This window comes from Phacochoerus africanus, chromosome 1, assembly GCF_016906955.1.
Source record: "Phacochoerus africanus isolate WHEZ1 chromosome 1, ROS_Pafr_v1, whole genome shotgun sequence".
Classification (NCBI taxonomy): Eukaryota; Metazoa; Chordata; class Mammalia; order Artiodactyla; family Suidae; genus Phacochoerus; species Phacochoerus africanus.
In genome coordinates, this window is record NC_062544.1 from 6,914,696 (window position 1) to 6,941,790 (window position 27,095).

General features: G+C 45.4%; 1 protein-coding gene across 2 annotated transcripts in view; it reads right to left on the reverse strand.

Moving 5' to 3' along the window:
* SEMA5A (semaphorin 5A) overlaps nucleotides 1-27,095 on the reverse strand; it is a 525,937-nt gene that overhangs the window by 321,917 nt on the left and 176,925 nt on the right. For both annotated transcript variants that reach the window (XM_047769187.1, XM_047769155.1), the window contains one exon: nucleotides 16,489-16,685. In XM_047769187.1, coding sequence (XP_047625143.1) covers nucleotides 16,489-16,609 — 121 coding nt within the window. In that variant the 5' untranslated portion in view covers nucleotides 16,610-16,685. The remainder of the gene's footprint in view (nucleotides 1-16,488; nucleotides 16,686-27,095) is intronic.

Below are 27,095 nucleotides of genomic sequence, written 5' to 3' on the forward strand. Positions count from 1 at the left end.
CAAGTCATCTTACATTTACAGGACAAAACCCGGAGTTCCTATTGTGGCACAGTGGAAACAAATCCGACTGGTAACCATGAGGTTGCAGGTTTGATCCCTGGCTTCGCTCAGTGGGTCAAGGATCTGGCATTGCTAAGCTGTGGTATAGGTCACAGACTCAGCTCGGATCCTGTGTGGCTGTAGCTCCAACTTGACTCCCAGCTTGGGAACTTCCATATGCCCCAGTGCGGCCTTTAGAAAAAAACAAAAAAACAAACAAAAAAAACACAAAAAACAGGACAAAACCCACTTGGACATGGGCATTCTCCTTTTAAGAAATTGCTGGATTCGACTGTTAAAATGTTATTAAGGCATTTTCTGCCCATTTTTGTGGGAGATATTGGTCTATACTTGTATATTTTGGAATATCTTATCTGCTTTTGGTAAGAGTAATAACGACTTCTTAATAAGTGTCATTTTTTCCCTTAAATATTTGTCAAAATTCACTATTGAAGCCATTATGATTTGAAGTTTTCTTTGTCAGAGGATTTTTAACTACAGATTTAATTCCTTTAATGGATGCAGAATTAGTCAGTTTATCTGGTGTTTCGTAAGTAAATTTAGATTGTTTATCTTCAAAGAATTTGTCCATTTCAGCTCTGTCATCAAATTTACTGGCATAGTGTTGTTCATTGTTTTCTATTTTTTAACTTTTGTAGGTTCTGTAGTGATGTCTCTTCTTTCATTCCTAATATTGATAAATGTATCTCTCCCTTGTTTCTAACCAATCTACCTAGAGGTTTATTTATATTTTTTGTTAAAGAACTCTGTTTAAACTGATCTTCATTATTGTTTATTTCCACTTAAGTGATTTATGCTCTTCATTTTCTTCTTCCTTCTGTTCACTATAGGTTTAATTGTGGGGGGTTTCTTTTTTTTTTTTTGGTTTTTGGAATTCCTTAAGGAGGATCACATTGATAACAGATCTTTCTCCATCCCTAATACAAGTAATTAATGATAAAAGCCTCCCCACAAGCGCTCCTTTAGCGAATATATACCACAAATTTGGATGAGTTGTGCTTTTATTGTCACGCAGATGAAACTGTTTGAGAATTGCCCTTTGATTTTTTTATTTGACCTATGAGCCTCTTAAAATTATACTGCCAAAATTCAAACATAATATTCCACACATCCTTCTGTTACTGATTTTTAGTTTGATTCTGATATGCTCAATGATCACACAGGCGTGATTTCTATCCTTTCAAATATATTGAGGCTTGACTTAAGCTGATCTGTGTTTAGATTCTCCATCACCATGTCTTGGAAACTTGCTAGGTCTTGGATTGCTGCTGCAATCATTGGCCTCATCTCCTTTATTTCCTTCATCTAAGTAATTACAGTCCTGCTCCATCTTCTGCCTGGTGGACATGGTCTAAAAACTGCACTTGCTAATATTCTGTCTAGTCTTCTTGATTAATGCAAGAAGGTAAAAGAGATGCCTCTTTCCCATCATGGCCAGATAGTAAAGTCCCCTATATCATTTTTCAACTGAAAAATCATCTGTTTACCAAATCTTGGTCAAATAGGAGACATGCAGGATGGAAGCTTTCTGTCCATCTGTATACAATTTCCATAATTAGTATTAGATATTATGGTTAAAAACTCCATCATGAAAGAAGAATTCACTATTTAATATATTTTGCTTTGGCTTGCCTTTATAGTCCTAAAACTAATTATTTTGAGTTAGGGATGTATACCTTCATCCTTGAATTTATCAGCTAAGATTTTGTTTCCCCACTATGAGAAGGAGAATTTATGATTTCCATAATGGAGCTTTATTTTTGTAGGTATTTTTTTTTTTTTTAGGTAGTGCTGACACTCTGGAATTAAGAAAAAAAAGCATTCAAATGAGTTCTAAATTTGAATAAATCATGCTTTATATTATTCTAGTCCCATTTTTTTTAATTCAGAAGATGTTTGAAATTGGCTTGAACCATTCCACCCAATGATTTGAAATTTCCTCTTTAACTCCGAAATTATAGCTTCTCAACATACCTTTGCATGATACACTAACATTAAAGCCCAGACGAAAATCATAAGGACTAAATATTCAGATGTCTTGTTCCCTTAATCTCTGCTAGTTCCCAATACTGCTGTGCTTCAAAGAGTTTTGAAAAATCACTAATAGCTAGGAGCATTATACAACTACATTTAAACTTGATGCCGGCTATTTTTAATGTTGGATATAATGACATCTGGTATTGCATGTTCGTATTTTCACATGCACAGAAGCACACACAAACTCTCATTTCCCCTACTCAATATTCCTACAGAGGCAGCATTGCCATGCCTGTTTTTTTTAAGCATTAATGGAAGCACAGAATTATTAAGTAACTTGCCCAAGTTCACACAATCATTACATCTCAGGACACAAACCCAACATCTTGTCTCCGACTGTATTGCTCTTTCTACTCAACAGCTAGTCAGTAATGACCTCAGTTAAGGAGCCAGACCAGCTCTAAGATTGTCCCTTTATACAGTAACCTCACACAATACAGTTTGTTAAAGATCACTAGATATTTATCTGGTAACAAACAGACATTTATCAGCCAAATCGTTCCACTGCTTAATGGACCTCAATCTTGGCTTAGAGACGCTGGGGTCCTTCAGGGCCTTAGCATTCCTCTCCTGCTAGCAGATTAATATTGGCCTCCCACTTTCTGGTGTTCAGGGCCAAATCTCTGTTTTCAGCCTTCTAAGCAACTGGGAAAGGGAAATTTTCTCCCTTGGCTTCCAGGAGATCTGATTGTCCCTTCCCCCGTCTTACTGGCTGCCTCATCTCTCCAAACGCCGCATCCGGACTTACTCCAGGGTTCACTCATCGAACCTCTTCTCTTTTCTATCTACACTCGTTCCTCTACGGATTTCATGCAATCTTCTGGCTTTAAATGGTATCTATATGCTGATAAATCCCCAATGCCTACCTGCAGCCAAGACGGCTTCCCAGAACTCCAGACTTGCATATGCAACGGATGACGTGACATTTCCACTTGGATGCTGAAGAAGCTTCTCACACTGAACATGCCCCAAGGCGAGCTCCTGAAACTCCTTCCAAGGGCGACTCTCTCCCAGTCTTCCTCATCTCTGTACCTAGCATTTCCCCTCTAACCAATGGCTCATGTCCAAGGCCTTACATCAGCCTTGCCTTACTCTTTCTCTTAACAGGACATACACAGTCTGAAAGGAAATATGTTGGACTATGCGTCCAAATAAACTATATCCAGAATATGACCACAGCTCCCTGGGGTAGCTCATCCAAGCTGCCATCCTCACAACCTAGATTACCCCCCAGCCCCAAACTGCTCTCCCTGCCCTGCATCCCACCCACTACCTGCATTCAGCCTGTCCTCGGCATGGCAGCCAAGGTGACACTGTAAGTCACTCACGTTCTTCTACTACACCACTCCTCTATGCAGGGTCTTCTCCATCCACAACCCCCACCTCACGCAAAAGAAAGGTCAAAATCCTTAAAGGCCCTACAGGCCCTGGACCCCATTAAGCTTCTAATCTCAGTTCTACTACTCTCCCCCTCCCCCCACCAAGGTTTTCTCCATTCTGGCCATCCTGGTCCCCTGCTGTCCCTCAAACCTGCCATGTGCCTCCTACCTCAGGGCCTTTGTCCCTGCTCTCCCTTCTGCCTGGAACACACGTTCCTCAGTTATCCACATAGCTTGCTCCCTCACCTCAACTTGACTCAGTGGGTCATTCTGCAGGAGTCACAACCCAGTCCAGGAATCAGAAACCTCCCTCAAACAGAGAAGATTTAATATAGAGCATTGGCTGGTTGCTATTGGGAGAACTGATAGAGTAAAAGAATGCAGGATGGGGCGTGGACGAGCCAAGGAGAAGGATGTGTAGATGAGCAGTGACCAACAAACTGGCGTGGCACCCATCTGCCCGCTCCTGCTGTTGTGCACTTGTTCAGCACCTGTGACTCAAGCAGTGGCCACCTGCTCCCAGGCTGGGGACTCAGAATCACCCCAGTGCTCAGCTACACAACAGAGGCATAAACATAATCCTCTCTATTTCTCCCGCCACCTCAGCCACTGCTGGCTGGTTCCTCCCATTCACACAGCCTAACGGGAAGCAGCTGGTACGGGATCCCGAGGAATTTCACTGGCTCCTTGGCCAGCGGTACAAAGTGAAACATAAAAGGGGCAGATGCGGGGAGGGAGACAACAGGTGAATGCCAGGCACACCTGGTTCCCCCATGAACATTGCAAGCTGCCTCCCCTGCTTGGCCCGTTTCCTGCTTTACGTTTTCCCTCCGTCCTTAGCACTGGTCTATATTGTATCATCTTCTTACTGTCTGTCTCTTCTAACAGAAAGTACACTCAGTGCGGGCTGAGACTCCTCCTGTTTCCGTTACTGGGGCAACCCTGGGACCGAACTCATTTCTGGCACATCGTGTGCACTCAGTAAATACGGATGGAATTATTAATGAACTGGACCTCTGCTTTTATCTCCCAACGAGCAGAAGCTAAAGCACTCTGTGTGCTGAGGGGAGGGACTCGAGTGGCATAAAATCAAAAATACAAATGAGAACAACAATCGTGAGTCACCTCCTGAGAGCCACCGGGAGCTCCACGGGCAGCCCAGCCGACCCTGGCATCAGGGCCTGGCTTCGCTGATTCTAGGTAATAGGGTTTGCAGTCTAACACGCTGCCCAGAGGGGCCCTCGAGGTGGGGACAGTCAGAGAGCAGTTCCACGGACTCGCAGACTATCGCAGACTCGAAAAATCTATTCATTTCGGCACCCACTGCGAGCAGGCACTGTGGCCACGCTCTCGGTTATGAGCAAGAACGCGTCCTGCCTCGTGTGACACCTGTGGTCAGGTTTTTCTGCCTCATAGGAGGCAAGTGGGAAAGCAAAAGAGACGTTAAGAATAACTCCTCCCCAAAAAGCTTCAGGGACGTAAAAATTTAAGGTACTGATTAAATTAGTACACACACTAAGATTTAAAAACCTCAGTGTGGAGTTCCCGTTCTGACTCAGAGGAAACGAATCTGACTAGGATTCATGAAGACGCAGGTTTGATCCCTGGCCTCGCTCAGTGGGTTAAAGATCCAGCATCGTCGTGAGCTGTGGTGTAGGTCGAAGATGCAGCTCGGATCCCACGTTGCTGTGGCTGTGGTGTAGGCCAGCAGCTACAGCTCCGATTCAACCCCTAGCCTGGGACCCTCCATATGGGGCTGCTGCGGCCCTAAAAAAAGCAAAAAAATGAAAATAAAAACTAGAGTCCCAACAATAATTTTACAAAATCTCATCCCCAGCTTTACCTCAATCCCACTGAACTACTTAAGTTATAAAGTATTCCGTGTGCAGTCTTAAAGTAATAAAAACTATTCCCCACCAAGGTAAATCAATCCAAAAATTGATTATCTCAAGATAAAATATAGCACAAATTATTTCATTAGTGGCCCTAGAACACAAAAGTAATACGACTGCTATTGATTGTCTTCAAAACTCAATGCATTATTTTCATCAGAACTTAATCACTATTATAAAAAACACACAACACGGACCCTTTTTAGCTTTCATCGGTCAATGGTCAATAACAACAGAAAAGTACAATGCAGATGTGAGAATCCGTTCACTCAATGAAGAGCCTATAGTGGTTGTTCAATGAATACAGTTTCCTCGAACATCTATCTATGTGCCCTCACAAATGCTCATTACACACCTACCTTAGAGAGCTGAAAAGCGGCATGCTTTTTAATATTCCATTTTTTCAGATAGCAAGCTAGCAACAGACTTTCAAATTGTCAATGTGTGACAAACACAGTTTTAAATGTATTTTTTAAAAGAAAGATTTTATTTACTTGTTTTACAGCCACATTTGCCGCACATGGAAGGACATTCTCAGGCTAGAGGTTGAGTCAGAGCTTCAGCTGAAGCCTATGCCACAGCACATGGATCCTTAACCCACTGAGCGAGGCCGGGGATCGAACCTGCTCCCTCACGGATGCTATGCCGGGTTCTTAATCCACTGAGCCACAGCGGGAACCCAGGTTTTAAATGTGTTAAACAGGCAGAGTACTTATGACTCTGGTGCTTCACTTGCAAAGAGTTTCATATGCAGAGTCCATAAGATGCTGAGATTCCGTTATATGAAATCTCCAGCCATGTGCATGACAGAAGTTAAATTCTTGATGGGTCCAAGGACTTTTTAAAGGACCCATAACCACACTTTTCCTCCCCAAGGAAACTCAAAGGAGAACAACTCATAACTCGTTATGGACCCTAAGTGAATCACACTTGGTTTATGTAAATTTTAGTTTTACAGAGAAAATCACTGGGGTCAGGACAGTTTTCAACAGTAAGCAGTATCTTGCTGTACTTTAATCAGAGTCATAGGAAAACACTGAAATGAATTTTATGCAACCTATTTTAAATTAAAATAAGATTTCCTAATTCTTCCGTGGGGAGAGAAGGCTACTATCATGTGCTCATACGTGCTTGGCAATTTACGAAGGTCACATGGCAGATCTGAGACCGGAAGAACAGAGAGAAATACTGGAAATGATTTTAATCAAGGTTTATGTGCTCAAAGACTCTGAAATCTAACAAGGATTCTAGGAAATACCTACCAGGTATGAGGCCCTGGGACAGGTAGGGGGCCCTGGGACAGGTATGGGGCCCTGGGACACACAAGGGGTCAGGGGACAGAGGTGAAGCCATGGCACAGAAACAGCTTCTCTATCTCCCTTCTGGTGTCCCCTTCCTCTTTTCTAAAAGGACATAGTTCACTGTGCCTCAGGCTCTGTGGCTGCCCGAGCTCTGCCTTCTCCAGCCCCAAAGGGAGCAGGGGGTGAGCCAAGCAATGCCAGCGGCCCTGGGGCCTGTGAGCCAGTCAGGGGAAGAGCAGTGATAGGCAGAATCATGGGCAGGACTGGCAGTTAAGAGGGCATGAGGGAACGAGTGCACAATGCCCTGCGGACCTATAGAGAGACAGCCTCTCAGAGATGGCAAAGACCCGACAGTTACAAAACATACCACGTGTTGTTATGGTCAACAAGGAACAAATCAATGCCTTTGACATGAAGCCAACGGTATATAATTATACTGTGCAAAAGAAAAATACAGGATCCCTAACAAACATTCATGCATACTGTGGTGTGGGAATAGAACCCGAGTTTAAAATCCTACGTGAGCCCCTTTTGGTCACGGTCCTTTCAATCTCCCGAGACTACACGTGGGAATAAAGTCGGTTAAGCTCCAGGGCCACTTTGCCACACCCCCGTCGGGTCCCAGGGATGCCCTTCCTCGGACCTGCTGCCAAATGTTGGGACTTCAATGTCAAATACCCACAGGATCTTCCATAAGGTCCAAAACAATTCTCATGCCCATTGACAAATCCAGAAGTAGGAAAACACTCAGTGGAAACACCCAGGAGTTAGAGATAAAGATCCCGGGGACCTAAGAGGAGAATCAGCAGCACCCTGCCTGATTCCGCAGGCGCAAGTCATCTTAGGTGTTAATACGAAGTGCTGTCCAGAGAACTATATCCAGTCGCTTGGAATAGACCATGATGGAAAACAATATAAGAAAGGGAATTATATATATGTATGACGGGGTCACTTTGCTGGGTCACAGCAGAAACTGGCACAACTTTGTAAATAAACTGTACCTTAATAAAAAAATTCATTCATTCAATGAATTAATGCCATCAAGGTCACTTCTGAGTACATCCAGACCACTATGAAGATACATGCACCTCTATGGTCACAGCAGCACTATTCACAGTAGCCAAGACATGGAGGCAGCCTAAATGTCCATTCAACAGAGGAATGAATAAAGAAGACATACATACATATATATATATATAATGAAATACTACTCAGCCATAAAAAAGAACAGAATAATGCCATGTGCCGCAACATGGACTCAACCAGCGATTCTCATACCAAGTGAACCAAGTCAGCAAGAGAAAGACAAATACCGTATGATCTCGCTTACATGTGGAATCTAAACTATGGCACAAGTGAACCTATCTACAAACCACAGACTCACAGCCATAGAGAACAGACTTGTGGTGGCCAAGGGGAGGGGAGAGGGAGGGATGGAGGGGTAGTTTGGGATTAACAGAGACAAATTAGTATATACAGAATGGCTACACGAGTTCCTTCTGTATAGCACAGGGAACTAGATTCAGTATCCTCTGATAAACCATGTTGGAAAAGAATGGATATATGTACGACTGGGTCACGCTGCTGTATAGGAGAAATGACACAAGACAGCGCATCAACTACACTTCAGTAAAATATTTTTTTAAAAAATTACTAAGGGCTGTCAGCTAAGATAATGAAGAAAGACCTCCAAAGGAGTCATGACATTAAGGCTGCAAGGCAAAGGAAGCCTGAATATAGCATGGCTCCCTCCACAGGTGGTCTCTGTGCAGAATGTCCAATTGCTCCAATTCCCATAACCGGTGCACGTCTTCTGAACAGCAAGCACTCTGGGTAAACTTTAATCAATAAACAAACAAAAGCAGAATATGGCACTATCGCCTTAAGTGGACATTAAACATTTAAAACTCATTCCAGAGATGCTTACGAGACTCCCTGAGCGTGCTGAGAAACATGCTGTCTTGAAGGGTCACTATTTTTCCCTCCGTACTGGAACAGACGTTTAGGCAAACGACAAGGACATAAGTGGGAAGGATGAGCCTGGCATGGGTCAGGCTGTGTGAGCAGCCACTGCACAATCAGGGAAAAATATTCCAGAACACGCACTCAAGGGAGTAACCTTGCAAACACAGCAAACGCTGGTAGGGCTGGTTGAGGAATGAACTCCACAAGAGGAGCCCGAAGTGGCAAATATTTTACCAAGGCTGGGAAAAAAGATCCTGCCAGCATCCTCTGCCCAGCCAGGTAAATCAAATCAAGGCTTCAATGAAACCCGCTTAGTTGTATTAAGATGTTACTGTAACATCTGGTCCACTTCCTTCATAGCCAAGAGACTTCAATGTATAACGCTAAATCATGAAATTTTAAATGCACAGGGAAACCAAGTTTTTTGTTTGTTTGTTTGTTTTTTGGTCTTTGTAGGGCTGCACCCATGGCATACAGAAGACCCCAGGTTAGGGGCTTAAGCAGACCTGCAGGTGCCAGCTTACATGACAGCCACAGCAACGAGGGATCTGAGCCTCATCTGCGACCTACACCACCGCTCACGGCAACGCCAGATCCTTAACCCACTGAGCGAGGCCAGGGATCAAACCTGTATCCTCATGGATAGCAGCTGGATTCTTAACACAACTGAGCCACCACGGGAACTCTGAACAAGCTTTCAAATATCAAGATTATCCAATCTGTTCTTTATTTCTCTCTCATCAGTGTTTCATCGTACTTTCTCAAACTTTCGAGAAGAGAGCAGAGAGCAGTGTTCATGGAGTGTGGCTGTGGCCACCCGCCCAGCTGTAACGGGAGCCATTCCAAGCACTGACTGGACTCCAAATGGCCACAGGGAACTTGCTGTGTATGCTTTTGATCAACAGCCTCGTCCCTTCTTAATAGAAGCGCTTCCTTCCTAAAGCTCTGGTACACGTGGCCCATGGCCTGCCTCCTCCCTCGCAGCCAAGATCGAGGTCCCCAGGACCCCCCCCCCCAACAACTGCCCTGCATCCGGGGTGCCTGAGCCTCCCTCCCCCTGGGCCTGGTGGCCGTGGGGTCTGCCTCCTGGAAACTAATCCCTCACCTGTGCCCAGAATCCTGTCCCCTCCCACAGCCCCAGGGACGCTGCCTCGCCAGTGACCTCCCCCTCGCTCCTCTCTTCACGTAGCCCCGTGTTGGGGTGGTTAAGTAATGCGCTCTTAAAAAGCCCTTCCCTGTCCTCGTGCTCCTGCCAAATGAGACGATACTTCTCTATTTTTATATCTTTTTCTTCACCTCACATTTATCCTTCCTCTCATCGCCATTAGGTTCCATCCCCCAGCATGGCTCTGAAAAACGCCACTTGCTGTGGGTTGGACGTCATATGTTGAAAGCCTAACCTCGTGTACCTGTGACTGGACGTCTATCTGGAAATAGGGCTCTGGTGTAAGTGAGTTAAGATGAAGTCACGCTGGATGGGGGGCGGGGGGGAGGGCTAGATCCAAGATGACTAGTGTCCTTATGGGAACAAGAGAAGACAAAGACACAGAGAGAGTGCCATGGACTACAGACTAGAGGGATGGAGCACGGCCAAGCAAAGGCCAAGCACAGCTGCCAAACCTCAGAAGCTAAAAAGCAGCAAATCAAGATTCGTGTCCGAAGCTTTCAGAGAGAGCAGAGCCCTGCTCCCACCTTGATGCTAGCCTTCCAGCCTCCACACCTCTAAGAGCGCGCCATTGTTGTTGGTTTTGTTTTTTGTCTTTTTAGGGCTGTGCCCACGGCACATGGAGGTTTCCAAGCTAGGGATCCAATCGGAGCTGCAGCCGCTGGTCTACACCACAGCCACAGCAATGAGGGATCTGAGCCGCGTCTGTGACCTACACCACAGCCCACAGCAACGCTGGATCCTTAACCCACTGAGCGAGGCCAGGGATTGAACCTGTGTCCTCATGGATTCTAGTTGAGTTCGTTAAACGCTGAGCCATGAAGGGAGCTCCCCAGGTTGTGGTATTTTGTTACAGCAGCAATGGGAAAATAATACACCCCTGCGGACAGAATTTCTGGGAGGGTGACCATCGGTCCCAGTTTTCCCAGGACATGGGGCTTTAGTGCTACCCCCCAGAGACATCCAGATGATGCTGTGACTCTACCTACTGGCCCACATCTGCCTTTAAATCACTGCATCACGAGACATGCTGATGGCCACCTCCCTCTTGAAAAAGCTCTCCTTTCTCGGCTCCCATGAGTCCTTGCTCTCCACTAATTCATTCTGGCTGATGCCAGCTAGGAACTCAACATTCTCAGTGGAACGTCAGCATTTCAGACTCCCCGTCTTTATAGCACCTGGAATCCAAAGCCAAGAACTTGGGGCTCACACTCCCGGCTTCCTGTTCCGTTCTGTTTTATCTCCTTAAATCAGCAGTGGTACCATCTTGAAATTTCCAGACTCCACCCAGCTCTTTACATTTCTGCTACCATTTCTATAGCTTAGGCCCTCCCAGCTGCTCCCTTTGGTCACAACAGCAGCCCTGGAAGAGGCTCTCGCTGCCTCCCTTCTGCTGTCCTCCAGGATGAGCCTGTGCAGACAGAGGGGACTGGTTTTTTTGTTTTGTTTTGTTTTCTTTTTATGGATGTGCCTGCAGCATATGGAAGTTCCCAGGCTAGGGGTCAAATCAGAGCTGCAGCTGCCGGCCTACGCCAGAGCCACAGCAATGCCAGATCCGAGCACACCTTCCACCTACACTGCGGCTTGCTGCAGCTCCAGATCCTTAACCCACTGAGAGAGGCCAGGGACTGAACCCACATCCTCACGGGCATATGTTGGGTTCTTAACCCGCTGAACCACAGTCGGAACTCCAGAGGAGGACTTCTTGAGATGCCTTTTGACGCCATGTGTGATTAAATCCTCATCTGCCGCCACCTCCTCTCCATGATTTGAAACAAGACGTCATGGCTCACTCTACTGGACACGTGCTGAAACCTGCGGGGCCCCTCCTTCACTTCAGGGCTCATCCCCTTACTGGTCTCCTCTCCCTGAAACACTGCTCCCTTCATGAGAGTCGCGAACACCTTCTGACAATCACCTGGGACTCAGCTCTGGCACTGCCTCATCCTAGAAACCTTCCTTATCCACTCCAACACAGCCCAGGCTTCCTGGGCTCCTGCAGCCCTCAGCAAAGACACTTGTGAGAACCCAACAGAATGTAATGCGATGGTCCTTTGGGTTTATATTCCTAAAGATACTCTAAACCCTTCGCAGGAATTCTAATTTTTGCCTTAAGCGCCTCAACTTTTAGCACAGACCCTGGTCCATAATAGGCACCTAATAGATGTTTGTTGAATGTTCACCCCCAGTTTTAAAAATGCGAATAAAAAGTATACTGAGATGCCATTTATGAATTATGGATTTCTCCCAAATCCCAAAGCCTAACAGTGCACACTGTGGGAAAGGCTGGTGGGAAACAGAGGCTCACACCCCAGGCAACGCGACTGCAAAATGGCACAACTGGAATTCCCATTGTGGTGCAGCGGAAATGAACCCAACTAGTATCCATGAGGCTGTGCGTTTGATCCCTGGCCTCGCTCAGTGGGTCAAGGACCTGGCATTGCCATTTGTTGTGGTATAGGTCGCAGACAGGGCTTGGATCCCACATTGCTATGGCTGTGGTGTAGGCCAACAGTTGTAGCTCCAATTCGCCCCCTAGCCTGGGAACTTCCATATGCCGTGGGTGCGGCGCTAAAAAGCAAAAATAAAATAAAATAGCACAACCTTCACAAAGGGAACTGGGTAATAGCTAGCAAAACCACAACTGCATTTACTCTTTGACCCAGCAATCCCCATTCTAGGAATCTCTCCCCCTGGTACCTTTCCAAAAATAGCAAAAGATGTTTGCAGGAGGTGCTGCACACGGTAACACTATACCTGATCACACATGAGAGAATAATCTAAACATCTCCCAGCAGGGGGTTGTTAAGGAGGTTACAGCTCATTACATGAGCAGAGCTGTGTGACTATGTGCAAAAGAGATATAAATCCACATTACTAGGGAGTGAACGCCAGGGTACATTATGAGGTCAAAAAATGCTAGATACAGAAAAGTTTGCCCATAGGCTACTTTTTAAGAAAAGAGGGTATGAATATGTATGTGTATGTGTGTGGAGTTTTGTTTCTATTAAGTAAGAGGCATCAGAGTTCCCTGGTGGCCTAGCAGTTAAGGACCTGCTGTGGTCACTGCGGTGGCATGAGTTTGATCCCTGGCCCAGGAACTTTCACATGCTTCAAGCGGGGGCCACAAAAAAAAAAAAAAAAAAAAGGAGCAGAAACCATAAACTGTAAGTACAAGATGTGCTAAAGGCAGAGAGAGAGAACAAGGGAAAGAAAACAGGGCATGAAGCTGTTTTAATAAAACCGACCCCTTGTTTTATTAATTGGATTTAAAACACAACAGAATACTGCACCGCACGTTTTGAAAATCTCTAAAAATCAAAAGTGAAATTAAACTAATGAAATGGACTGGATTTTGAGGTGGTGGCAGAGCCACACAAAAAGAAATCACTTCAAGGGATTTCAAGGCAGGCATTTTGCTTCAGGGTCCCAATGAGATTTATACTCAGAGGACTAACAGAAGGAAAATCATCTGAAAGGGTTTTCTGTAATCAAAAATAACGAGTGTGGCACAGCACTGTGATTCTGAAGGGACAGAGTATGGATTGCAGGAAAAGGCAAAGACATACTTATGTTGGCCTGTGGGACGGGATTCTGGGCACGGGAGAGAAAGATAAAATACAAGAGGTCCATGGGAATTCCCGTCGTGGTGCAGTGGTTAACAAATCCGACTAGGAACCATGAGGTTGTGGGTTCGGTCCCTGCCCTTGCTCAGTGGGTTAAGGATCCGGCGTTGCGTGAGCTGTGGTGTGGGTTGCAGATGCGGCTCAGATCCCGCGTGGCTGTGGCTCTGGCGTAGGCCGGCGGCTACAGCTCCGATTGGACCCCTAGCCTGGGAACCTCCATATGCCGTGGGAGCGGCCCAAAGAAATAGCAAAAAAAAAAAAAAAAAAAAAGACAAGAAAAATAAAAATAAAAATTAAAAAAATACAAGAGGTCCAGAAAATCCCTGGAGTCCTAGAGATGAGTTGGGAGTATCCAGAGGGACTTACAGTGCAGTTTAGAGAGCATTTCCCTTAGTTCTGTACTGAAAAGCACCAGACGGAAATGGCTGCTCTCAGGTCTCTGGAGGGAAACGGACAAGGGGAGTCAGGGCTGTGTTGTTAACCCAGAGCATAATCGAGCCATCCACGGCCACTGTGTTGTCTCAGAAGAACCCGGGAGCCAACTTCAAGAGGCTCCCCTAAGCTTGACATGTGACAAGTTCACCAATTACAAAAAAATCAAAGCTGCCATCGACTGAAATTTAGCAAATGTTGAAATCCATGTATTAATAATACTGTCAATACCAAAATGTTTAAGAACATACCCTCTTATTTTTCCCCTTTGGATAACGTGAGAGGACCAACTAATGAATGCACTTTTCACAAATGGTAAAGAAGGAGTTCCCGTTGTGGCTCAGGGGGTGAAGAACCCAAAATAGTGTCCGCAAGGATGTGGGTTTGAACCATGGCCTCGCTCAGTGGGTTATGGATCTGGCATTGCTGCCAGCTACAGTGTAGGTCTCAGAAGTGGCTTGGATCTGGTGTTGTTTAGGCCTGCAGCTGCAGCTCCAATTCAACCCCTAGCCTGGCAACTTCCATGTGCCACGGGTGGAACAATTTAAAAGAAAGAAAAAAAAAAGGTATGGGAGTTCCTTTCGTGACTCAACGGTTAACGAACCCAACTAGTATCCATGAGGATGAAGGTTCGATCCATGGCCTCACTCAGTGGGTTAAGGATCTGGTGTTGCCCTGAGCTGTGGTGTAGGTCACAGATGTGGCTCGGATCTGGCATTGCTGTGGCTGTGGTGTAGGCCAGCAGGTACAGCTCTGATTCGACCCTAGCCTGGAGCTGAATATATTTTAATAATTGTATTTTTTTTGTCTTTTTAGGTGCATAATAATTTATGCACTCGCAGCATACATTATTAAAATACATTTTATTTTAATAATTCATCCAATGGATAGTTTTGTGTTTTGTAATTTTCTATCACAAAACATTTCTAATATATACAAAAATAAAATAGTCTAAGGAACACCCAGCCCCTGCATTTATTTATTCATGGTCCATTTTTTTTCTCCATATGCCACGGGGGCGGCCCTAAAAAGACAAAACAAACAAACAAACAAAAAACAAAGGTAAAGGAACTTAAAAGAAAGCATTGGCTCTGCCTTTCCTACATGAGTCGCATTCTCAAGATATTCAAATGGTTGAGGACAGAAAGTTGTTTTATATAGAACTATCTCAGCTATTACATGAAGAAAGAAGAGTACAATTAAAACCTCCCAGTTTTGCCTACATGAGTCCATCAGTTGACCTAGGCCATGATCTTCAATGGCTGATAACTTCCCATCCCGACGAAGGACACAGCAGCATCCACGACACAATGGAGACAAAAAGATGCATGCCTGCCTCTGAGCGGCCTCTCAAGATCACTGCTCATTTGCAGAAATATGCGGGACAGAAAAACATCCAAATGGCCCCAATGCGATGCACCGGGCAACACCTACCCTGGAGAAGCGCTCCAGGACAAAGAACTCGAGTTTCTTTAAGAATCAATTCGCAAGGGGAACAACAGGAACAACCACCACCGCAAAACACAGCGAAAGATGCAGAGCCTCAAGAACTAAACCAACTAACTGCCACGTGTGGACTTCGTTCAGTTCCCGACTTGATCCCATTGTTAACGAAACAGGCAGAAGCATTGCAAGGACACCAGGGATCTCAGCGAACCCACGGGGTGTCGGCTAGTTTTACGGAACTGGTTTCTGCTTGAGTCTCGTACTGTTTGGTGTGATAACGGTATTACAAATCCCTTACCTTTGATCGTCAAAAACTGAACTTTTTATGATAAAATTCTATGATTTCTTGCATTTGTTTCAAAATAAGTTGGCAAGTATCGGGTGGAGTGTGAGCGGGGAGTTCAGAGAAAAAAGGTGGGCCATGAATAAATACACGCAGGGGCTGGGTGTTCCTTAGACTGTTTTATTTTTGTATATACTGGATATGTTTTGTGATACAAAATAACAAAACACAAAACTATCTATTGGAGGAATTCTTAAAATACAATGTCTGATAAATTACACTTAGTGTCTTGATATAAGTACAAGTTTCTTGAGGACAGGGACAAAGACTCACTTACCTTTCATCCTGGATGCTCAGAATGAGTGCCCAGGGTGCAAAGAACCCTAAATAAATTTTGAGGATTTAAGGAATAAAAGAATGAACATAGATACTAATTAGTTAATCCTACAGATCTGTGGAGATCCTTGAGGCGGTAAACCAATTCTGTCTGGGATGCAAGGCCAGATAGAGACCAAGGCTTTGCTGGGAAAAGCCGAAATGAAGAATCTTTGGTTTGGGTTGCTTCTGTTGTTATTTCTATGGGTCACATTTTAATCCCCTGGTTCAAATGCCAAGGAGGGTGACAGCACCTGCTAACTCCAGGTGGCCTTAGCAACGGGATTTTCTGCCCATGACAGCTCTGGACTTAGATGCTTACTGAGGTGGTGGTCGGTTTCAGAATGTGAAATTCTTATGGGGGGGGGGGGGGATTTTGTATTTTTGCTCTCATTTTTAAACGGTGTCTAAAACGAGAGTTGCAGACTGTGAGAGTGATAACTTTACCCGCCCCGCTCCCCCCCCGCCCCGTGTATGGAATCTGCAGTAAATGGCACCTCTGCCATCAGAGCACGCTTGTCGCTCACCTTTATAGGAGATGACCGGATGCTCTGCTCTCTGGCACTGGGATGCGTCTGTCTCTGGCTGGGCAAGTCTCCACCACCCCAGGCTGGAGAACAGCCATGCGATGATGCAGGGTCCCTTCATGGTGGGCAGGGGGCCTTGGACTCTGGGTGCTTGTCTTTAACCAGAAGCTCGTCTTCCCGTCATGTGGGGAAAGTGCCTAAAATACACAAAACAGAACAAGTGGGTGAACAAGAGTTCAGATTTTCTGGTGTGGGGGCAGGGTCTTTTGGTAAAGCCTCTTCTTGCTCTTTAAGAAAAAAAAAAAGAGCCTTGGAGTGCTTAGACACACCTTTTTTCCTAGAAGGTATTTCAGATATGTGTATGTCTCAATCCAGACCTCTTTCCGTCCTAATAATTTTATGAGATAACCCACCCATTATAAAGGGAGACACGTGCTCAGGTTTAAGCTCTACTGAGCTGTGATCCTCACCTCTGAAGAATACAGTTTAAGGGGTGTGATCATGGATTGGTTTTCCCTGGGAATGCTGTTCTTACCCCATGTGCAAACACAAATCTACGTGTGCAAGCCTTAAGAATCCTTCCCCTTCCCTTTTCAAAATACAAAAGCCACTAGTAAATAAGGCCATGACCATTGTCTTTTACTAATAACCTGATTAATAGTGTGCTATCCACTTCTTAAAAACCACCCATGGTTGCTGAATTTATCCTTTGAAATTTACAGAGGACCCGCCTGCAAAGTTTCTGGCTCGAGATCAAGTGTGAATCAAATAAAGCCTCTATGGAGCACCTACTGGGTGAAATCAAATTACTATGCTGGGAGCTGTAAGACTTTAAAGATTATGAATAATTTAAAAGATTAATAAGCTTTAAAATAAGACAGGCTTATAAAAATAACTATAATCCAAGCTGTTAGAAAACCGTAAAAAGAAGCAGGAGTTCTGGGGGAGTTAAGAGAGAGGGTACCACTGCTATTTCGAGACATCAAGGAAGAGTCCAAGGAGTTCATGTTTGAGTTTAATCGTGGAGGATAAAGAGGATTTCAACAGAAGGAGATTTCTGGAAGTCATCCAGAAGAGGATGTAGGATGCACTGGAAAGGCAAGAAGAAGCAGCAGGCAAGATGTCTTGGGAATAGTTTATGGCCCTTGACCTTGACCCCAGGAGCTATAAAGGGGAGTAGTGGGAAGGGGCTAAGAGAGGAGGTTGGGTTAAGATTCAGAAGGCGAACATACCAAGGTCTGAGGTCTCTATTTTTAGGCAACAAACTACCACAATAGATTAACATGAGAGGAAATATCGGTAAGATCCTTCTTACCGTCGTGTACATGGGACATTGGATAAAGAAGAGCCTGGAGGTGAAGTTAATCTGAAGCTATGGCAATTTTCAGAAGGGAAATAAATGAAGCTGGGACTTCAGGTGGCATCAGCATCCATGGAAATTAAGGCAAACCCAGCAAACACTCAGTGTGGTGGGTACGGAAAATTAAAGATGTCCACAGCTTCAACCTTCCTTTCACAGAAGGTGGATCCATGAACCTGGTTGATTCTATGATTCCTTTGCTCCAATACAACAAGAGTGATGAACCCAAGTTTCCAGGACCACACCCTAAAGAAGCTGGCAGTTTCTATTTCCTGTCTCTCGGAACACGTTCCCTGGAGGCATCAAGACTCGAGGTCAGAAGTCCAATGTCCCAAAAGTGCCTTGCTAGAGAGACTACAGGTAGGAGCTCCTAGTAACACCATGCTCTGAGCCCAGGTTCCCAGCCACCCCCGCCAAGACACCTGATGTGTAAGTAGGCGGGAAACCCACTGACATCAGTAAGTGTCCCAAGAGCAAAGGAGCCAATCAGTTGAGCCCTGATTCCAAGTTCCTAAACCCAAAGTGTGAAATATACTACATGGCTGTTGATCTACTCAGTTATATTTGGGGGCAACAGAAAGTGAAGAGGCACAGATGCACTCAAGAGAAAGAATGCAAGTCGCCCCGAGGAGAGTAATGTCATTTTTTCTTTCTTTTTTTTTTTTCTTTTTTTGGCCATTTCTTGGGCTGCTCCTGGGGCATATGGAGGTTCCCAGGCTAGGGGTCCGAGCTGTAGCCCCCAGTCTACGCCAGAGCCACAGCAACTTGGGATCTGAGCCGCATCCGTGACCTACACCACAACTCACAGCAACACCAGATCCTTAACCCACTGAGCAAGGCCAGGGATCGAACCCGCAACCTCATGGTTCCTAGTCGGATTCGTTAACCACTGCGCCAAGATGGGAACTTTTTGTGTGTGTGTGTCCACCCTCCAAGAGTTTATAAGCCGGGGAGGAGGGAAACTCCCCATTTTTTCAAATATGATCATCAACAGACGTTTTAGAAGGGAATACGATCCCTTGGTTTTGTGCATGTTGGGTTTAAGATGCTGAGAGGATATTTCAGGAAATTCAGCAGATTGTGGAAAATCCAGGTTGGATGCTCAGGAAAAAAAAAAGACTTCAGAGACAGCATATAATATGCGGAATTTTAGAATCATGGGTGTGGTTGAGAGGCACAAAGGGAAACCATGAGAGGGAACAAGAAGGGCTGGAGGAAAGTATTTATTTAGAAGTTGTTGAAGGAAAGAAACCACACAAAGGTGAGAGACAAGAACAGATATAGCACATCAAGCGAATATAGCAGCATGGGGACCAAGACGAGTTGGAAGGTAGAAATAACACGTTTTCAAAAGAGGTCTGGCCACCTGTATCACCACGCCTGTGGCCACCACAGGTCTGTTTGCTACGTCTGTGAGTCTATTTCGATTTTGTCAATAGATGCATTTGTACTATAGTTTAGATTCCACATATAAGTGCTACCATATGGTATTTGTCTTTCTCTTTCTGACTTACTTCACTTGGTATGAGAATCTCTAGCTGCATTCATGTTGCTGCAAATGCAACCCCTTCTTTTCTGATCCCTCTGACCTGAGACTTAGGACATGACATTTCATCAAATGACAAGTTTATTACAGAAGAACACCTGTTAGAGGGGATTTAGATGCAGTTTTGTTCTGTGCGGAGTAAGGAGATTTGGAGTGCCTCCCCCGTCCCCTCCAGGCGGGCTGCAGGTAGATAACCGTGGCCCCACATCAAAACACACTGGAGATTAAAAAAATATGGGAAGGCTAGTGAACATCACAACGGATGCTCAGGAAGTGCTGGTGAGCTCTGTGGCAGCTGGGACAGCAAGCACTCTACCAGGGCCTGGCACACAACAGGCACCCAGAGCAGTATCTCTGACAGGCGGATTCCCACAGAACAGCATTTCGTCATTGAGATGGGCGGGAGTGCAGCCTCTGAGACTGAGGGCCAGTCACCTAAATGCTAAGAGCAAATTTGTGTTGTGCAGATAGCTTCTCAATGCGTCCGATCCAAGACAACATAGAGTCCCCTTCTGTTAACTACAAAACAAGTTGTGCAGACAAGCGCCAGTTGGAACTGACCTACACTCACCGTAGCCACGCGCTCCCATCTCAACTCTTACATCCTCCTGAAGGAAAGGTGGAGAAAAACAACACAAGGGCCTGACACGTTCCCTCCCTGGGATTCTGAATGTGATGATTAGAGGAGGAAACGCATGTCAAGTGAGAGAGCAGCTAAAGTGGGACAGCGGTTCAATGGGGATGAGACAAAATTACACGATTGCCAGGTTAGGCTAAGGGAAGCACATTTAATGAGCACAGGTGATTTTTAGAAGTTTATAATTTTCAGACTATATACCATGGTACCTTTTTATCTTAAACCAAAAGTTCTATAAAAAGTCCGCCTGGTAAGGTGGCAGGGAGGGGCGTTCATAACCTTGATTTAGAGTGAGGTTTTTCTGAGCATCCTACCAGCAAGGCTACCTCCTTGAAGAATCCTTTACTCTAAGTAGGCTCAGATCTAAATATCAGATCAGACTCTCACCTCTTGGTGGAACATGGTGGGGGAAGCAGGGTTAAATCAGAGATTTTAGCACTCAGTCGCAGCAGTACTGACATTTAGAGTCAGAGAGTTCTTTGTTTGGGGCACTGATCTCTGTATCCAGCAACATTCCTCGTCTCTACCTGTTAGATGCTAGAAACACCGCCCCCCCCCCCCCCGATTTGGGTCAATCCAAACTGTCCCCAGACTTTGCCAAATCACCCTGGTTGAGTGTCTCTGCTTTGTACGCCTCAAAGTACCTCTCCCTCATTGGAAATTAAATAAGCTGTCATCACTTGAAAGATTATTTTTAAATATACTTATGTCGACCACCCAACTGAATTCATACTGAATCTTTTCAGCGAAATCTCAATAAAAATGAAAGCCACATTAACAAGAATTATTTTCTACATTGGGGAAATACACGATGAAGGAATTTTCAAAGGATCCATTTCAATAAAATTGCTCAAATATCAACCCACCACCTCCGGAAAATTAAAAAGGTGTTTGTTGAGTTGATACTAAGCGAGAGGTTTTTGCCAACAGGAAGATTTATTACGGCAGATGGATTTGGGCTACAAAATAGAAGCATTTTTGTTGCATCCACTTCAAGATCCCTGAAGCCTTCCTCTTAGTTTCTTGATGTGGGAGGAGGATGTGTCTGTAAGCTCCATCTAAACAGCAAACCTCTGTATCTACGTGTTTGTGCAGTAAATAACCTTTCCCATTCACACCCACACTGCCAATGAATAGACTCTGAGGAACAGAAAAACAACTGTTCCTTTTAGTTTAAAAGAAATGGCTGTCAGATTAAAAAGAAATCAGAATGAAAGCTTACACAAGAAGTTTTGCTTAGGGAACAAAGTCAAACTAGTTATTAATAATAATTAAAAAAAAAAGATCCAGAATAAGCCTCATGTATTTCTTTGCAGGGGAGGCTGCGTTCCTTCGGAGCCTTAGGCCTGCTGCACAGAATGTATAATGTATAGGGAGTTCCCATTGTGGCATTGACTAGCATCCATGAGGATGCGGGATTGATCCCTGGCCTCGCTCAGTGGGTTAAGGATCTGGTGTTGCTGTGAGCTGTGGTACAGGCCGCAGACTCTGCTTGGATCTGGCATTGCTGTGGCTGCGGTGTAGGCCGGCAGCTGTATCTCCGATTCCACCCCCAGCCTGGGAACCTCCATATGCTGCAGGTGCGGCCCTAAAAAGCAAAAGAAAAATAAGAGAATATAGATATACATACATATGCATATATATATATGTAGGACTGGACCACTTTGCTGTACAGCAGAAATTGACACAACATGGTCCATCAGCTATACTTTAATAAAAATAAAAAATAAGCAAAGTTGGAAGTGGCCTGATCAAGGGGCGCAACTCAGGGTCTGTGGATACCCTGCAAGCCAGGATCTTCCCTGAAGACTTAAGGGCTCCATCCTAGAAAGGATGAAGTCTAGTGAGAGAACTGCTCAATGAGCTGCTGGGAGAGGACCAGGAAGCAGAGTTCCACACCCACCAGAGCACCCCGGTCTCAGGAGCTGCTTCGCGGTGTGCTCTTAATTGTAGCATCAGACAGACAACAGCAGGATTTACGAGAAGGAGCTGGGTAGCTCCTCTGACAGGTCCGCATTTGCCCTCCTCCTTCCATCTCTTGGCCCTGTTCAGGGGATCAGATGAACTTCTCCCCTAAAGATGAAAAGCCCCAGCCCACGCTGCAAGCAGCAGAACCACTGGAGAAGTCCACCCAGCATCCCATGAAACCTCCCGGTCTTAGCCCTACCCGCCTGGGTACAGCCAAACACGGTGACGTGGTGTCTGTTGCACCATCGCCAGCTGCTGCCAGGTAAACAGCCCTGCCCTACTCAAAATCTCTCGGGTTTCTCTGGGGCTTTCCAAAGAAAATACCATGCCCTTTCACCAGTAATGCAACTCCTTCTAATTCCACCTCCACCAATCCTGCCACAAAGGTCACCCCCAGCCCTTCCAGTCTAGCCCGAGTCCTAGAGTAAGCCTGGCACACGCATCTGCACAATTGCTGATGCCTCAGGCCCCACCCCTGCCCTGCGCCCTCCTGCTACCCAAGGTCAAGGCTGGCCTCCATCTACCACACACAGAGCAGCTACCCTCTCCCGTCCTCAGTGGCAGATCCTTTTGGGGAGACCCCGATGTGCCAATTCCGGTGCCTGCTTCCACATCAAAGGTTACCCGGAAGGTCATATAACCTTCTGTGTTTCTAAGTTTTGACTGCGTCTTTATATTGGAACCAAGCTAAGGGTTGAACGTGTAATTACAGTCCCAGATGTAAGCATTGCCACATGCTGAATCGGCCGCCTGAATGAGTCAGAAATCGCATGGCCGACCTTTTATTTAGGGTCTAGAAGTCACTCATCTCTTGCCACAGAGCAAGCACCATTGTCAAGTGGCTTATTCAGCCCCTTGGCACACAGGAGACAGGAAGTGAGTCAACAATTCATATTTTTTGCGAGAAGGAAGAGGCATTAAAATCACCTCTCTCTTCACCTCGTTGCAGAGAAAGCGAAGGCTCAGATGGGCCGAACAGACCTTACAGGTTGAAAGGTGAGATCAAGGGCACAGTGCCCTCTGGCCCTTTGCACGGTACACTCAGCCTCCCTGCTCACCCCGGTAAAACCACACACTCATGGCCACAAGTTCAACTGGCCCCAATCACCTGCAGAAACAGAGTCCTCTCTCCAGAGCAAAGCGTAAGGGATGACCCACGGCCTGGAAACAGGGGGCTTCACTGATCTGGCCAGTCATGGGGAAGCAGGTCACTTGTGGGCACAGGGCTGCTCCCCAGCACTGGGGGATAAAGATGGAAAGGACACAGTCCAGACACTTCCACGTCCCAGGTATCAACAGCCAAGCAAGCAAACCTCTATCTTTCAACCATTACCAAAGGGCAGTAGGAACAGTCTTAGGGAACACAGAAAAAGGAGGGGTCCCTCTGAAGGCAGGGAGAAAAACAGAAGCCGGGGCTTCTGAAGGGGGTTCACATGCAAGTGTTCAAACAAGCAGGAATAGAGGTCCAGGAGACCCTAAGTCCATGGTGTGTTCAGGGCTGCAAGAAACACACCGAACGAATCTGAGCTCTTTCCTCACGGTGGCCTCAGCCATTCTAGGTCCTAAGCTGGAAATGGAGTAAACGAAGAATCGATAAAACAGTAAAAACTTAATTTAATGCCCAGGGTTCAAGTAAACAGATGCTTCCCCCCTGTTGCAAAAACAATAACTGAGCATCTCATTCTTTGGGAAATAAAGCAGAATTAAGAGTTTTCTTGTTATTTTACTGAATCTATAAAGAGCCATCAGGATGTTCACCAAACACACTGCATCTTCAATTTTTAGGGATGTTTTGGTAAGAATTGGATCCTTTTAAATATTATTTTAACCCATATACTGTGACTGCCCAATCTCGGCCAAAAGAGGTTTAACACAAATGAATTAGGGCAACATTTTTAGGAATGTGTTAATGAAAATTCGGACTGCCCTTAAGGACAGAAGCACTGCTGGATGCCACCTTCAGGTAAGTAACTGAATAAGAAATCGGCTTTGTTACTCATGGATTTTCACCATCTCTGAACTGAGATGAGATGGAATTTTATGGCTATATAAAATGACCTCATGGTAGAAAATGGGAAAAAGCAAACATTAAGCTATTTTATACATTTCAATAAGGGTTCGGCTCCAGTGACCTTATTTTATATCTCTCTTCAAAGAGAATTGTTATTACACTTTTGCCTTTTTCCCCTTGTTTAGCTCCAGATGGCCTGGAGGAACCATAAAAATAAATGAAGTCCATTAGATAAAATTATTATTTACACAAAGGCAATATTAATTTTATCTGTCAGCAGGTTTTAAAACCAAGTGAAAGTCTGTTCAGTCTACTTCTATGCCAGCCAAACCCATAGGAACCCTTTCCAAGAAAGAAAGGGGGAAAAAAGAAAAAAAAAAAAACCTTAAATTATGGGTCCTTCAAGGCAACATAACTGTATTTCTAAAGGATTTAACCAGAGATGTTTCTTCAAGGCAGGAAACTACGGACGCAACAAAATAATCAAGTTATACATGACTCTCTTAGTGTGAAAATTACGACTCATGGCTCCCCTGCGTTTTTAGTTCAGATAAAGCAGAAGGTGGAATATGCCACTTTCTCTCCTGTCACCTGCAAGGTGTGATGGCTCTGATGCCGTGCAGAAGATGCAAGAGCGGCAGGAAGAAAAGAACGAGCTCCCCAATGTCCCTACTCTGGTCAGCACTGGACACACCTTCTCATGGCCAAGTCCAGTGGGCTCATGAATCTGGACTTCTCCATGGCAACTGTGCCAATGGCCTCTCCTCTTGAGTATCTCTTGAAACCCCTCTTCTCCCTGGTTTCCCTAACACCCCAACCTCCCTGTGTTCCTACTGCAACCAGCATTCTTTCCCTGAAGGCTTCCCTGTGAATAAAAGTGCAAATGGTCATTTCTGCTCCATCCACGTCTTCTCCGTGGCCGTCTCTCCAACTCACCTGACTTGATGTACTTTCTAAAAGTGAGTGCCTTCCAAATCTGGAAGTCTCTTCCAGACCTCCGAACACACTCCAGACCCACCAAGGGGCTCCTGTTGTTGCTCCATGAGTTAAGGACCCAATGATGTTTCTGCAATGATGAGGGTTTGATCCCTGACCTCACTCAGTGGGTTAAAGATCCAGCTGGGAAGCTCCCCTCGTGGCTCAGTGGTTAACAAACCCGACTAGTATCCATGAGGACACGGCTTTGATCCTTGGCCTTGCTCAGTGAGTTAAGGATCCGGCGTTGCTGTGAGCTGTGGGGCAGGTCACAGACACAGCCCGGATGTGGCATTGCTGTGGCTGTGGTGTAGCCAGAGGCTACAGCTCTGATTCGACCCCTAGCCTGGGAACCTCCATATGCCTCGGGTGTGGCCCTAAAAAAAAAAGGCAAAAGACCAAAAAAAAAAAATCCATCTGGCATTGTTCTAAGCTGCGGCATAGGTCACAGATGCGGCGGTTCAGATCTGCTGTGGCTGTGGCTTAGGCCTCAGCTGCAGCTTTGAGTCCACCACCAGCCAGGGAACTTCCGTATGCTGCAGGTGCAGGCGTAAGAAGAAAAATACTAATACTCCAGACCCATAAGTCAAAGTAGCCACCTTCACATAAAAAGCCAGCGGTACCTCACCAGAAGGCAACCTGGTTATCTGTCATTGCCAACTGTCTCCGTGTCTATTTCCTCTCGGGACGGTGGCTCCACCACTTGCATGGACATCCGATTCGTGATCTGGGGACTCCCCCATCGCACCCCCTCACCTCCCCAGAGCCCGTCGGTCCTTCTGTCACTCTGTTCTGACGACTCTCCTCTTACCCGTATCTAGAATCACGCCCCCCTTCCCACCGTGACCAGCCCTCTCTATTTCTCACCTCTGCAATCTCAGCTGGCTTTGGACACATTTCCCTGCCTTGGTTCCCATTCTTAAGCTTCATCTCTGAGTAGCCGTCTCTGATGGGTTCCCATCTCCCCCTCATCCTCGTGTGACCCCCCCCCCCCCGTACATCGGCGCTCATTTCTATTAAAGCCTGTATCATCCGGAACGACAATCCCCGCATTCCAAACCCAGGCTGGGAAAACCTCAACCTCCGGACAAGACAGGACATAGCATACACAAAAAAGTTACCGCCCGAGAAAGGAGCTGATGGAGAAAAATAATGCAAACCCTCACCCACCTCTCCAACTTCTTAACATTTCTGCTTCCATTAAAATGCAATTCATGTTCCCTGTCCTTCTCTGACTCTGCTATGCATTGTCACAGATGTTTTATTCCTCTACGAAAACTCTCTTAACATCTGGTCCACATACAAGGATTCCCATGGTTTTGAGAAATGTCCTTTCTAAATGTCATCATTTTCCAATTAATGGTCTAAAGGGATGAAAGGATTACTACAGACAGACCGAGCTAAAAAGAGGGCGTCCCCTGGGTCTGCAAACATGAAAGCCCATGGAAGATATGAGGGACGTGTGTGAACCCGTTAGGGATTCGGGGAAGTTAGTCTGGCGCACCGTAATTCGCTGGAACCCCTTGAAAAATCAAAGGGCAAAAAAAGATGATGTGACAATTCACAGCAGCAGTATATTCATCAAATGCATTGCTTTAGGATGAAAATGCTACCATCTTAAAATACCGTGAGATAAACTTACAGATAAGAGGCTACTAATACACTTGGGAAAAGTTAGTGAAAAGACCCCTGTTGGTGCTTTCAGGTTTGACGGAGAATGACCCCTGTGTAAGTAGCTCTGTTGCTACCTAGCAGGCCCCATGACATGTCAAAGATGATTCTGTGAGTTCAAAATCCATCGCACTCTTTGGTCTGGGAACAAAAAAGACACACCTCTAGAGCACTAATTACTAGGCTGGGTTCCATTTGTTCAAAACAAGAATAAGTAATCCTTACCGAAATAAAAAAAATAATAACTACAGTTAAGAGTACTGGATTGCATATTTGAAAGTTGCTCAGAGAGTAAATCTTCAAAGTTCTCATTGTAAGAGAAAAACATACTGAGATTTATCACATCAAAATCGAAGATTCTACTAATCAGAGGTGGGTAAGACCTAAGAAAATGTAAAGGAGGTTATTAGGTTATGTGCAGTTATTAATACAGCTCTTA